This window comes from Struthio camelus, chromosome 4 (genome assembly GCF_040807025.1).
Source record: "Struthio camelus isolate bStrCam1 chromosome 4, bStrCam1.hap1, whole genome shotgun sequence".
In the NCBI taxonomy this organism is placed as follows: domain Eukaryota; kingdom Metazoa; phylum Chordata; class Aves; order Struthioniformes; family Struthionidae; genus Struthio; species Struthio camelus.
This window is the reverse complement of record NC_090945.1, coordinates 74,950,993-74,966,251: the sequence shown is the minus strand read 5'-3', so window position 1 is coordinate 74,966,251 and position 15,259 is coordinate 74,950,993. Positions and strand designations below refer to the sequence as shown.

General features: G+C 41.1%; 1 protein-coding gene across 5 annotated transcripts in view; it reads left to right on the top strand.

Annotated features, from left to right (window-relative positions):
* AFAP1 (actin filament associated protein 1) overlaps positions 1 to 15,259 on the top strand; it is a 121,263-nt gene that overhangs the window by 86,171 nt on the left and 19,833 nt on the right. For all 5 annotated transcript variants that reach the window (XM_068943430.1, XM_068943431.1, XM_068943428.1 and 2 more), the window contains 4 exons: positions 6,103 to 6,195; positions 7,911 to 7,995; positions 11,045 to 11,194; positions 14,693 to 14,904. In XM_068943430.1, the coding sequence (XP_068799531.1) occupies positions 6,103 to 6,195; positions 7,911 to 7,995; positions 11,045 to 11,194; positions 14,693 to 14,904 (540 nt within the window). The remainder of the gene's footprint in view (positions 1 to 6,102; positions 6,196 to 7,910; positions 7,996 to 11,044; positions 11,195 to 14,692; positions 14,905 to 15,259) is intronic.

Sequence of the window (15,259 nt, the reverse complement as noted above, 5' to 3'; positions counted from 1 at the left end):
TCCTCATAAGACTGTTAATACAGTTATCGTACCCAGTTTCCATCTCTGATAATTGCATGTCGTCTCCAGTAAAAGTCTGTGAAAACATGTTTTTTTCACTGCCCTGAGCTTAGTGAGTGGAGTTAAGTAGCTTCTGGGCTTCACTCTTCATGTGGACTGGGTTTTACTGAGGAATAAACTCCTGACAGAGCTATTAGCTTACCAGTTTAAATTAGCACAAAATTGACTTTGTAACTGTAAACATTACATGACTGGTTTCACTTTCTATGGGAGTTTCCAGCTAAAGATCTTAAAACACTTCAAATATTAAGTAATGTTCCCCAAAGAGGTTATTATCTCCATTTTGTAGCTGAGTGAAGTCGAGTGCTGAATGATCAGGCCTTAAAACTGACTGGAAGAAGTGCATTTGGGGATGTATACTCTGCATAACTGATTTCCATACAGCATTTGTTAGTTTTTAAGCACGTTCAGTAACACACTGTGTCCCAAGACAGTCAGGCTGAGCTCTTTCTGTACTGCACATCATCACCAGCAGTAAAGGTCTGCAAAGCAAATTGAACCTCCCAGGACTTACGCCCCCATTTTCTTAACAATACGTTTTTAGTTGCATCATTTCAAGCCATTGAGAGGTCATTTTGCCTTAGAGCTGCTCGAGGTATAACGTGGAGACCCGGAGGACTGAGCTGCACGTGAGAGCTTCGACCATCCTGCTGCAGAGTCCCCACGAGTGTGGTCTGACAGCACAGAAAGACCCCAGCTCTGCCGTGAACCGGAGCGTGTTTGTGCCGCTGGCACTATGGGAAAGCAATACGTTACTTTAAAAAAGCAGATGCAGTGTGTAAATCCAAAAAAGCGGTGAATACAGAACAGCAAACATCCTACCTGCACATTTGCTCAGGGGTGAATTTTCCTTTGGGTTCCTGGCTAAAATCACAGGTACAGGCTGCAGCAGATCTCAGCACAGGACTGAGCAGGGCTGACACTTGGTCCCCCGTTTTAACCATTAGATAGTTACTACTTTCCTACGGCTGCTTCCCTTCTTTCTGAGCTCATGACTTGAACTGCTTTCTCTCTCCTGCTTGTAGCTATGTGTAGAAACGTATTTCAGTCGTAGCCGGTTCAGGTTTACAGCCGAAAGCGCTGGCGCCTGGGCTGGGGAGCCAGCTTCCCCTGCAAGGGGCACCTCTCCCTTTGGGGCAGCGATGCCTGCAGCCGCGCTCCCCAGCACCTCCGGCCGCGCGACTCGGGCTGCGTATGGCCCTGTATGGCACTGGACCCCGTGGAAATAATGCAGGAGAAAGGATGTAGGGGTTGTCTTGGTCGAGTATGTCAGAAAAGAGCTTGTAAGGGGATAGGCGGGCACCAAAGATAGGCCTCTTTAAGGGGATATCCAGGCAGCAAGGATAGGCCTGCTGGCTGCGAGAATCTCAGCCCTGCTTTGCTCAGATAAACAGCAATAAGGACGAAGATGAATCTTTTCAGGCTAGGGTGTTCTTGAGAATGACATTTTCCTGTACCCAAGCTAAAGGGAGTTTCTCTTTAGGACCCACAGCATAGGTTATGTGGATGTCTTCTGCTTTTCCTCTAATTAGTGTGGGTTGCTTGACTGTGAACTCCTTGGGGCTCGTCTTCTACTTTTCTGTAAAGCACTAGCAGAGTTTAGGTGCTCTGTTAAGGAGAAGGCAGTAACTGGCATAGTTAAATATATGTAGTGCAAGAGACAGAGTGAGGCTATAATCATGCAGGAATAGTGAAGAGTCCCAGAAAGTCATTACTTCTCGGGCACTTGGTGAGGAGTGTGACAGGAATCAAAATTATTGAGTGAATTCTGAAGCCGGTCTTTTTTCTTCTGCTTTACTGTGCATAAGCAGATTTCAGCTTTACCATATTCCTTATCTTTAGAGTTAGGAAGAGGCAAGAGGCAAGGAATTTAATTTTTCCACTTGAAGCAGTTCCTATATTCTGCGAAACACAGGAGTAGATGGGGGACATTGGTTTGTTGATTGGATTTTAAGCCCAGGTTCATAAAGAAATGAAGCAAGAGTGCAGTCAGACCATCAGTGTTCTCCGTATTCACTTTGGAACTCAATCATTTTTAAACTTAATCCTTTCCCGGCCTGATTTGGAAGACAGTGGCAGTCTCACAGGCATTGAATTCTTAAGAGTTTCATGAAAACAGGCACTGGGTGGAAGAGAGGACACTATAATCGTGTCCTTGTGGTGAGCAAGTCTGTAGCCTGAACTCATCCCATGGTATCCACCGGGAGAGACATTTACAGCCTGCTCCAGTATAGGAAGAGTTTAAGAGTTTCAGCCACTCTTATTCCTTATTAGGTACCAGAGAGTTCAGCCACAAGGAACCAGCCATAATTTAGGTGTTTTGCTCAGAATTTGTTGGATTCCTTTGTGGCAGGTTCTGGATAGCAAGCAGCTGACTCTCTGATTTTACTGCAGAGCCAGTACTTTTATCTGGAGCCCTTGAAAGTAGCTAGAAAATTCTCATGATTTGATCCTTATGGTTTTACATGTAAAAGAAAAAAAGGCAGGGCAGGTATTTTGCCTCCAGTCATGCTGTCATTTAAAATAGAATACAATAACTATAGAAATTTGTAGATGAGTGCAGGTATGAAAGCTTTATATTAAAAGTTGGTGGTTCTGTAGCAAGATATTTTTAAGGAGAGAAATATTCCAGACACACCACATGGCAAAAATTCCACTGACTTCACCCATCCTTGTCAACTGCTTAGGGCAGAGAATCTTTCCAGCCTTATAACTGCAAATATTTCCCCTCTATTCCTCATGTCTCTGAAGTCAATGCAATTCACTTGTGTATATCCCGATCCATCTGGGGATTCAAGGTTTTTCTACAATATAAATTATGGAAAAATAACACAATTCAGGCTGCATAAATATTTTCCAAGTTTGCCTTCGGAAGAGGCAGTTCTGAAGTCTGGTAATTGTAATATTGTAATGTTAGTTGTATTTAAAATTCTCTTAGTGGAATAACAGGAGTTTATTTTAAATGTATTTAGCTTTGAATCTGTCCAAAGAAGTGCAAGACCTTCAGTTTTCTGATTATGTTTGCTCATCTATTTTAAATATGTTAACATATTTTCTGTCTGCAATCTCAGTTTGGTTTTCCTGACAAATCACCTCTTTGTCTGTCCGTGTGTGTGTGTGTGTGTGTGTGTGTATGTGCGCGCGCGCGCGTGTGTGTGTGTGTATGTTATCTACAAATGTATTTGTGATGAGAAAAAAAGAATGATTTTCTTTTCTTACATGTGCAAAAATATAAACTAATAAGGAAATTGGTCATTTTTCTTGAAGTTTGGAAACGTACAGATAAGTAATACTAACATACTCAGTACAGCCTTCCAATTCATACCGTCTTATTGAAATATAACACATTGAAATATAACACAGTTTTATTTGCTTTCTGGTTGTAGAACGATTGAGATACAGTCGTTCATATTTTCATATACTTCCTTGCAGTGGATAAAAGTTTGCCGACCTCCTTTCCTCACTCTAACTCACAACTTTTTTTTTTATGAAAATAGTGTTATTTTTTATTCCTATGACTCCAGGAGATGGAACATAGAAAAAATGACAAGAACTGTGAGTCTTGTGATTAAAATTATGCAAGTTGGCAGCACTGGTGGAATGTTTTATCCTTAAGTTTTGAGTTAAAGCTATAAGCATGTGAAAACCACATTTATAATGGCAGCTGTCTGCAAACGTAATTATAGAGAGTGCATCCAGGCAACCATTATATATTAAAGCCATTTCATCCTGCAGAGCTCTGAAAGTCTGAGTTTTGTGCTGTGTATCAAACACAATTATATTGCACGTAGAAGGTGATGCACAAGTGTGCCAGTGAGTCCCTTGAACCTAAATGAAGTGTTAAATCCTTGAACATGCATTTACTTCAGATCTTGCCATGAGCTTCCATTTGATACTGTGCCATTTTTCTAATCAAAATTTAATTACAACCCAATTAAACTCTTCGGGAAAACTTTTCCTTAAATATGTGAGGTATGATAAGAACCGTATTTACTTGAGTGCATGACTTCGCACATACTGCACAGTTATTGCTGCCAAATCATTTCCCTCTGTTCTATCTGTAACTCCCATTACTATCTTCTTCTGCCAAAATTAACTAACTGTGTGGTGTGAGCAGATGCCGAAAACATGAGCCGTTGCATCAGGGTCATGCAGGAGACAGAAATGAATATTCCCAGAAGCTTTACGGTCACATTTCTTTAGGAAGAAAACAGCAGTGTGCTTCCACCAAACTGAAGGACAGCAATCGAAGGAGAAACAGTACTCTGAAACAAGTTCTCATGCATTTGGGGGGATGTAGGGCTAGGTTTAAGTCAGAGATGCAAATTTCTACTTCTCCGCAACAAAATGCTCCAACATGTATGTCTCAGTTTTCTGTTAGAAAACAAGCCAAGAGCCATGAATTTGCTAATACTGTTTTTATATTTCTGAGGCAAGATGCAGGGAAGTTTGGACAATCAAGAAAGGATACTGAAGTGTTTTAAGATATTAGCTCAGGGCTAAAAATGTGGGTTCATTTCCATGCTCAGTGTGGATTTCTTATGTGACATTGGGTGAATTATTTAATCTTACTTTTGATCCTAAAAGTACTTCATCTGTAAAATGAGGCTGCTACTCTATCTTACCATATGGGATATAGTACATTTAATTTATGATGTGCTCGTGAATTGTAGCAGTAGGGTCTTTGTAAGCTCATAAACATTTGATTTGTTTAGTTTTATCCTTAAAGGGTACTTCAGTGCTGTGAAAGGAACTATAAAAATCACATCTGGTGCCATCTTTAGGTCTGTAGTGGTTTCCACATCAAATTGGTTGTTTAAAACTAAGATGATGATGTTTGCTGCTTTGCTTTTCCTTGCTGTTTAAAGCAATCGGGATTTTAACAGTTAGGTAATTACTGTTTTCCCCAGAATTGAGAGTTCTGCAGGTCAGAGCCTCCTCTCCGCTAACCATGCCTGTGATTGATAAGCAGTGTAAGGGAAAATCTGAATATGTAAACATGAATAGGAACATGTAAATATGTAAAGAGAAAAGTTCCCACGCCCAATTGCAATGCTTCTGGCAGAAGATGCCTTTCTTAGCCGGCCGGGCTCTGCTGTCCGTATGTGTCTTAACATATGTGCTGTCCGTATGCGTGCTCGGCCGTGGCGTGAATCTGAACACACGCTCAGCGTGAGCCTGCGTTGAGAGTCCAGGCCTGTTCGCATCAGCATGAGCAATTCGGGCTGATAATTGGAAAGGGGGAACCTCATTAAAGAAACAAACTTAGTGATGTCCACTGAGAATCAGCAAAAGTGAATGTCTGTCTTGGGTTTTTTTATTTTATGTAGTTTCAGTTTTTGAACTTCCTTTTAAATTCTGTTGAAATCTCAGTGCATTCCAGGTTCTGAGTTTTTATTTAACTTTTTAAAAGCAGACGTAATGCCATTCCCAATTCCAAGAGTACATTTACGATTACTTTGACCTATACCTTTATGCCAATGTGCAAGTATAATAAGAAAATATAACAGAATACCACTGCTTAGTATGAACTGTAAGTTGATCAGTACTTCATTAGTTCTTTAGCAGCAACAGAAAGAGCAGCTGGGTAGCATATTATGCAAAACTATTGTCCTTTGACTTGCAGGACCTTGGATCCAATCCCACTTTTGTGTCATCATAATGAAGTTAATTTGGTGGTGTTAGCTGAGTTCATGTTGCAAAACTAGCCCATAGAAATTAGCAATTCTGCCGGTTTCTTTACTCGGGAGATGCTTGGAGCTTAGCTTGTCTGGAAACCGAAACCTTCCACCTCTAGACATTATGTCTCCTCCAGGTCATGCATGACATGACTGCGGGAGGCAACGCGGAGAGGCTCGTGTAGTGGCAGCCTGCCTAACACGTTGCCTGCGGGCAGAGAGATTTTCACACTGCTGCTTTTTGTAACCTGCGGGCTAGTAAATATTTTTGTGATTCCCCTTCCCAGTTCTCCTTCACATTCATATATAATTTCTCTGATTTGCATTTGTTGATTAATTAATACATTTTACCTTGTCTCTTAAGGTTATAAAAGATGTGTGCAGCAACTGCACTGGAGCTGTGGACTCAGATGGGCCATTGTCTAGTTCTCCGGTGCACAAGACAGAACTGGAAAAGGTGAAGTTGCCAAGAAGGACTAACGCAAAATTCCGTATGGTTATTTATTATGGGGCACCACTAAACACCACAGGGCTCCGGGGGTGTCCAGATCACAAAGTTGAAGTTAAATTTAGTTTCTGGATTTGGTGCACTAACTTTATCTTGTTACACCATTTTTGGGGGGATATTTTCAGCAAATATCTGCTGACTTGTGCTACTGTTTAGCCCGTTTGTCCTTTTCATTTATTTGGATTTCTGCACAGATCCTACAGATGTGAAATTTCTGCCATCTTCTGTTGATTTGGTCAAGAAAAAACAGCAGATTGGCTTATACCCATTAGCAGCTTCTTTTTAAGTTCATGCACACTAAGTGCGTACGATGTGCGAGCTGTGGCGCGGAGATGGCTCTCTGTCAAGCCAGGCAGGGATGAACAGGCAGGGATGTGATGCTCACGGAAGAATCGCTGGAGACTACGTGGAAGTTTTCAGGGAAAGGCTTTTCCTTTTTTGTTGAGAATTTAGTTCTTAAAGAGCTCCCTGGGCTTGTTGAGGTCACTGTTTTGGCAGACCCTTCCAAGCGTTCGTGCCGTAACACGGAGGAACTTGGCTATTCGGCCATGGTTGTCTTAGCTCCCTTGACTCAGCAAGATATTTGAGCAAGAATAAGAAAGGACAGTATCTTTGCAGTGAATGAACAGTACATTTCTGGCTCCTGTTTAAACCTTTACTCTGCAAAGGCATCCATGTGCACAGACCTTACTGAAGGCCCTATTTAAAAGTCCTGCTGACAAAGATTTTATTTCAAAACTCCTGTTCAAAATTCTGCCCTTCTGATGTAAAGACGTGGCTCTCAGTAGTATTATATTGTGTTATACCCAGGAAACTAAGCAAAATATGTCCCATGATAGCTCAGATATTCTGATTTCACAGGCCACAAGCTGGTGTATTTGTGTGTTTCTGCACATCTGCACATTATTAACCAAGTAACTAAAAATGTCATAGAAGAGTTACTTTCTGAAGCGCATGCCATAAAAAGATGATGTCGTATAACAAAACTTCTCATTGGTTTTTTGGGGGATAATCTGCATATCTTCTTCATGGCTTCACTACTCATGAGTAATGAATGTGGTTACCACAACTGTGTCAGCATAAACTTCATATCACATCATCCCATATTTCTTACCCAACCATTACGGAACAATTGGTGCTAAAAATTTATTTCATAAATATCTTCTTTGCAAATATTGATTCCTACACCATGTAGGAATGCATCGTTTTCTGGTATGTTGTAATTGTATATGCATATCTGAAGTATTTTTTAAAGAAATAGGTTTAAAGTTTGTTTTATCTGATCCATGTAATTGTTTATCACTCTTTGGCAGATTAAGAAACAGCAACATTGCAGAGTCTAGAAATGCATTACGAATACGTTGTGTGTAATAACATCTTTTGAATTACGATTATCTATCTAACTTAAAATGTTTTGATTATACTATCAAATGTAGACTTAATGTGTGGTTAGGCTTTCAACGGTACTTTTCTAAAGCTTATATAATACTGTAAAAAAACTCCTCTAAAACTGAGCTTTTGACTGTCTTCTGTTTGTCTCCCAAGTGGATGAGAGCTTGAAATGTGTTTTATTTCATAGTAAGCATAATTTTAAATGGGCTCATGATACTGCTTTTGGCTCAGGTGACCACATGATATATCAACTAATCTCTTTGCCCATGCAGAAGTTGTCGTCTGAGAGGCCGAGCTCGGATGGGGAAGGTGCTGTGGAAAACGGCATCGCTACGGTGTGCAACGGCAAGGAGCAAGGTACGTCTCAGAGGCAGAGGTGCTTAGTGTAAATAATATGTGCATAGAGAGAGAGAGAAGGAAGATAGGAAGCAGAAGAGGTTTGGCATTTATGTTTTTAAATAAATAGGTAATAATGCCATTAAATATTTTTATTAGTATTCTATTTAACTTGAAAGTTAAATTATGTCCAGTATGACTCCTTAAAACTTTGCAGTGACAGAAGTCATTCAGTGTTATTATTGTGCAGGTAAAACAAATATAATTAGTGTAAGGACGTAGAATATAGAAATTTTGACTTGGCTTTTTTCCTGAGTCCAGAATTGCACTCCGTTTCAGGGGAGCTTGGGCAAGCACTATAGGCCCATTACCCTTCCTCTTGGCCACGTGGGATTTCTTCCATTTTGGGGAGGAAGGGTAATGTGAGCTGCAGTGAGCAGAATGTGTCGATACTGGCGTTGGTGCCAGTGCTGTCTCTCCCTTTGACTCCGTTCCTTTTCCTTCTCCTTGTATCCTCTTCCAACATTTCCTGAACACGCAGATCTCTGTGACGTACCCAAGAGCCTGAAACATGGTCAGTTATTGTGATTTCTAGAAGTTGCAGTATATGGTTAGTTTTTGCACTATAAAATCTTCCACTAAGCTTTCAAAAACAAATCGCGGTACAGTTTTTAGTGCTGAAACCTGCTGAGCACATCTGTGAAACAAAAGCTGCAGCTTTGCTGTCCGGGATCTCCAGAAGTGCCTGGTGACTCAGGTGCCCAGCTGGAGGCATTTTGAAGGAGCGTACGCTGTTGGAAAACCAGCACATCCTAAGATGTCTCAAGTAGGGTAATTAAAAATAGCAGTTGCTTTTGAAAACCTTGACCTTCAACTGTATGGTAATAATAGTAATAGGCATTAATGACTGACTGCAAGGAGATTAAAATATGCTCGGCATCGCGTTAAGTGGTTCTGGATGAGGTAACAATATTTTGAATTGGCTTTAAACAGTAGAAAGGAAACACTTATGGGAGCTCACTTAGCTGTACATGGGAAGAGAGACTCTGTGCACAGAGTGTTATCGACACACTTTACCCGCAGGCCAGCCTTCACTCTGCCCTTAACCAGCTTCTTGTTTTGCTGTGGGGAAGGAAATGAGAAGAAAAGGGTTTTTTGACAAAAATCTCTTACAATTGGGCAATAAGTGTATTCCCTAGACTCCCAAAGATGAAGTCATAAAGGCCTCATTTCTGCTGCCTCTCTCTTCTACGGCAGAATAAAAAAAAACATGCAAATGAAAGACAGGACGTATAAGAACGGGCTAATTCCCCTGGCTGTGCATGGCCATGAGAAAGCCTCCTTTGGTTGTCTGTCCCTCTTAGAAAGATCGATTCTCTTTGGCCTGCAGGGAGCATGGGAATTTATTCCCAAACCGCAATACACATAGACACTTTTCTCTTCTCCACGCTGCAGCTGTGGATGTCCCTAGGCTGCGGCTGAGCGGGCCAAAAACCCATCTCCAGCCAAGTGCTGCCTTCAGGGGCTCTCACAGGTGGAGGGTGAAGAGCACTGGGCTGTCCTTCCTCCCTAGAGCCTGGGAGCTCCTTGCATGTCTGGAGAGCACCAAAAAAGCTGTGAACAACCATCCTTCAGGAAGGAGAAACTATGACTTTTGCTTGCACACACTAATTGCTATATTGCTATTTGCTGATTAACTGCAGTCTGCACCTGAAAACCAGCCTCCCCCCCCCACCTCAAAACTGCATGTGGCAGGTGACAGATTTGTCCAGTCTTGCTTAGCTGCAGGCACACTTTCTAATGATTTTCCAAGTTTGCTGACAATTAAACTAAATATGACAAATTATGCCACTGCGGCTTCCAAACCGTTCCTGTTTTCAGAGCATGCTTCATCCCAGTTCATCAATTCACATAATCATTTTTCATGTAAACATTTTGTCCTTTTTTTAACTCGCTTCTGCTCAAGTCCACAACTGCTAAATATTCTGGGGGGAAGTGCAAAGGGAATTGTTCTGTCAGGGCAAAACTTAATAGCCACTCAGTCACAGTAACAAGTCCTATTGTATTTTTCATCAAAATCATAAATCAGGTTAAGTTCCTGGATAAATTCAGTAACAGTTCGGTCATTTAACAAACCGACTTTAGCTCTGTTGATGAAATCCAGACCACTATCTGAATTTTTTTTCTGAAATGAAGTTCACTTCATTTGTTCTGTTTTGCAAATAAGTTTCTTTCTGATTCTATTTACTCTTAGCATTTTTTTTTTCTTTTCAATGAGTTAGTTAGGATTTTAGTCAGCTAGGCATTTGCAAAAATTTTGTCCCCGGTCTTGGCCCTGTTACCTTCAGTAATTCAATATACCTCAGGGCCTAGAGCCAGAATGTTGCAAGTAACATACTAAGTTTATGAAAACCTGAACTGGATATTAGCAGAGTCTCTTCTTTCTGTGCAGCTTTTCCTTTTAAGTCTGCATGATCGTAAAAAGTACTGACTTCTAATCATTGTCCTGTTCCCACTAATTTAATTGTTAATAGCTACTTTTTTTACATGAAAAATGATTATGTGAATATACTACTTGTCTTTCCACAAGGCCCACTGTGATTACCTTAACCTAATGTAAATGGCAAAGCCATTTGTTAAATACTTAATCCTTGAAGTGTTTTGAGATAAATGCTTGGGACCAATGAATGATCATCCAATTGGATTTTTATTCTTACATATATGAGGTAAATAAGTAATTTACATACAGGTGGATTAATTATGCTGATAAATTAGGTGATGACTGCTCTGGAAAGAGTCTTTCAGATTGAGTAGATTAGATAAAACACAAGCCTAATTTTTTGTTTTCCTTGTCCTTTCATATGCCATGTTTTCAATAGGATGAAAGGTATTTATAGGTATCAGTATTAACGAGGGCATATAAATGTGTATCTCATTACAGACTGCAACTTTACTCTGAATGTGCATTTTGCAGAGGATTGTTTGTTTGAACTGTCATTTTAATTCAGGTTCTCCCTATTCATCAGTTTATTCAAACACACTAAAATGTACACTTTTGCTTCCTTTACAGTGAAAAGGAAAAAAAGTTCAAAATCAGAGGCCAAGGGCACAGTGACTAAAGTAACAGGGAAAAAAATAACCAAGATCATCGGTTTAGGAAAGAAAAAGCCATCAACAGATGAGCAGACCTCATCAGCTGAAGAAGATGTTCCAACATGTGGTAAGAGATTTTTCTCTTTGAGTCTTACATGCACTTTGCAACTAAAACTTTATAAAATTGTAGCCTAGAAATTCATATATGTTTATCTGCTTTGATTGTTACCCCAACATCAGAAAGATGCACTCAGAGTGAAAGAGGGGCAGAATAATCAAGAGCCTGTCATTTGAGAAGGGACTTAAAGAGCTTGAATTATTTAATAAAATCACAGAATCACAGAATGGCCAAGGTTGGAAGGGACCTCTGGAGATCATCTGGTCCAACCCCCCCTGCTCAAGCAGGGTCCTCTGGAGCATATTTCCCAGGATTGCGTCCAGGCGGCTTTTGAATATCTCTGGGGAAGGAGACTCCACTACCTCTCTGGTCCAGTGCTCTGTCACCCTCACAGGAAAGAAATTTTTTCTCATTTCAGATGCAGCATGTGCCAGTGTTTCAGTTTCTGCCCATTGCCTCTTGTCCTGTCGCTGGGCACCACGGAGAAGAGTCTGGCCTCATCCTCTTGACACCCCCCCCCTTCAGATACTTGTAGACACTGATGAGATCGCCTCTCAGTCTTCTCTTCTCCAGGCTGAACAGGCCCAGCTCTCGCAGCCTTTCTTCACAGGAGAGGTGCTCCAGTCCCCTCATCATCTTGGTAGCCCTCCACTGGACTCTCTCCAGTAGTGCCATGTCTCTCTTGCACAATGATAGCATAGGCTAAGAAAGAGTATCACTGCTCTCTGCAGGGAAGGTGGCGGGGAGGAGAAATGTGGACCAACAGCAGAAAGAAACAGGAGCTACTAAAACACAAGGATAATTTCCAAACTAACGGACATAAAATGAATATAGGCTGGATTATAAAATAAACGTAGGCTGAAAATAGAAAACAGTTCTTGTGAACAGAGGTGCTTTTATGCTGGATCTTACTGAGGTTATACGTGATGGCAATCATGACAGCGGTGGACCAGCCGCAGCCAAAGTGATCCCATTAGTTCTGGGTTCCTAAACTGATACATATTGGGCGAAACAAATTTCTTGTAGACTATTTCAACTACTGATGTTAAAGAAACCTTAAGACAACTGTAGTGCTTGGTAACAGCAAGAACGTATATTTAAAGGCATGCAGAAAATATGATAACCTTCTTGCTTACGTTTTGCATCTTAGCTGTTAATGTTTGCCCACTATTCAGGACTTTGCGTAATACGTATAGCTGGTGTTGTCACAGCTCTGGTGTTTTCAAACAATGCAACGTAGCTACATTCCCTGATATGCCTTCTGATGCTCCAGTATTAACTAACACTTCCATATGTGAACAAGGTTGAACCCACCCTTCTGCCAACCCATCCACCCCCAAGAAATCCTGTGGAAAGAAAGCTGTGAAGCGGTTGCACAGTATTCTGTATAAAGTCAGGGATTAGCTTTTCCCTTTTAATTGACTGGGAAAACTTCAGGAAACCCAGAAAGCTGTGATTAGACAGCAGCTGCCAGAACTCTTGGTTGCATGAAGCACAATAAATGTTTTCCCGTGTGAGAAAAGCAGATCCGTGGAGCACCAGCGAGAACTTCACGGATCACAGGTGGCTCTCAAGCCACAGTTTGGGAATCATTCACATAAGCAATCTTTGCTTAAATAAGCGTGCATGTACATGTCTATGCATCAGCTAAGTAGAGATGTGATTTATTAACCGAAAGAACAGCTGGGAAAAGCTGTGTCCAGCCAGATGTGACTTCTGAAGCATCTGGCTTCCCTAAAAGCTTGAACTTCTTGGGTCTCATAGTCTGTTGATTATTCTGTATTATGTGAGACGTTAACCACAGCTGTACAACCCAATTCATAGTATTTCTATCATTATCTAGGATCTGGGCATAAATATAGCCATTACTATTGTCTGCGTTTGGCTCTACTCAACACCACTTGCGGGTTTTATAGAAAAATATGTAAGTTCCTAGGCTTTGGTCATTGCAGGAAGTCTCTGCAGAAGATCAGAAATTTGGCTCAGTGCAATGCCCTCTGGGAGGTTGCTCCATAGTTAAGGGCTTTTCCCGTTAGTGCGCTGCCTCCCAAGAACAAAGGGAAAGGCATGGCGGGGTCTGCAGGGGACACACAGCCGGAATGGAAATGGAAACCCACCTGCGCCCTGAGTCTCAAGGAAGACTCTTCACACAGCAGCATTTCTCTTTGGCTGCCTGGGCTAAGCTGAACTGCTAATGCCCCAACTGGGAACACACACAAGGCGTGCTGGGCACATCAGCTGTTGAAGGTTTAAGTAGGGATGTTTGGGAGGAAAAGCGTGGGGTCCTACTTAATTCAGATGAAGTATGAGGGCCTGGAAGTGCTTGTCTGAGAGGTGCAGTGGGAGAAGAAGGAAAAAGAAATTGTCTGAAAAAAAAGGAACTATCCCTCCAAAACAAGCCAGCTGGCTTGCACGTGAAGGCTTTTGCATTTCTCGGGATTATGTTGTTTTAATGCACAGCTCTGCAGGTTTTGTTGTAGGAGGAGGGAGGAAAGCTGGAGAATTTGATCATCGCAAGGAGCCAGAATCACAGGATTATGCACATCCTCCTCCTTTTTTTATGGCACCTTCCAGGATGTGCACACTTCTGATCTGCCATATCCTGTTGGATCAAGCTTTGAGATTGGAACCATAATGTTGGAAGGGAAATCCAGAAAAAATAGATGACAAGTCATAGTTTTAATGAAAACCAAGGAGATAGCTGTCCAGCATGATTAAGCGCTTAAATAAAGATCAGACATGAGAAAAAAGATAAATATTTTATATAAATCCTGGCCCGTGCAAGATATTACGGCACATCAACATGCTGAATTCGTGTACCATTTGTAATGGGGAACCGAAATGAAACAATCTTTTTTTTAAATTTCCAAACTAAATGAGGCAGCAAAATTATGCATTGTCTTGATTTTAAAGTTTGAGTCTGGGATGACGGTTGCTGTGGGACAGAGGAGGAAAAACACTGTCCATTTACTGACATTTTTTGCCTAGACCTTGTGTTTGTAAACATAAGAAGAGTAGGGTTTTTTTAAAAGGCAATTTATTTGTGAAATTTTGATTTGTTATAAGGGTAGCATATTACCTGTGAGACAAAAAAATTTATTTAAAGCTTTAGTTGTAAAGTTTAGCTAAATTTCATATATATTTGCTTCTTGATTTTTAAAACGATATTTTTTAAATTGTCATTGGCATCAATAGGCATCTGTTAAATTCTGTTTTAAAAATGCTCCTGCAGATTGCAAATGCGAGGTGCATTCTTCTTTCTAAATGAAATTAGAATGGGATAATCAACATGAGAAGCTGCCTACGCTAGTCTCTTCCTCCTGGCAAAGCAGAAGGGATTGGCGTTGAGTGGGTGAAGTTTCGGTCTTTAAGAAACTGATTTTCGATATTAACAGGAACTAGCTCATCACCAAATCATATATTAACAGCTGTGATTGGTTTCCCCTAGAAAATTTTGGGCAGCCACAGTTATCAAAATCAAATATCTCCCGTTTCATTTTATTGCAGGATATCTCAACGTGCTCTCAAATAACCGCTGGCGTGAGCGCTGGTGCAGAGTGAAAGACAATAAGCTCATTTTCCACAAGGACAGGACAGATCTGAAGACCCACATAGTTTCCATCCCTCTCCGCGGCTGCGAGGTCATTCCAGGGCTGGATTCCAAGCATCCCCTGACCTTCCGGCTGCTTCGAAACGGGCAGGAGGTTGCCGTGCTCGAGGTGCAGTGGCTGTTAACGCTATGTTTCCTATGGACACCCACAAGCTAACTTAGAGGAGCCTTTTCATACAACCTCACCTTTCAGAAAACCTTTAGAATAATGTTGTTGTGGAGCTGGGTACTAAATACTGGAGGGAAAAGAAATTAAGATTTGTGGGCAAAGAAAGAGTAGAGATTTAGGGACAAATCCCATACTGCAGTTCAGAAAGCTTCAGTGAGATGTTTCCACCGTGCCTCTCTGTTCTGTCCTTCCCTTGACCTGTTACTGAAATATCTGTGCTCCTTCCGTAGGCACACTTTCATACTAGGGATATACCTACTTGAGGTAAATACCTTAGCTGTGATTAACTAATTAA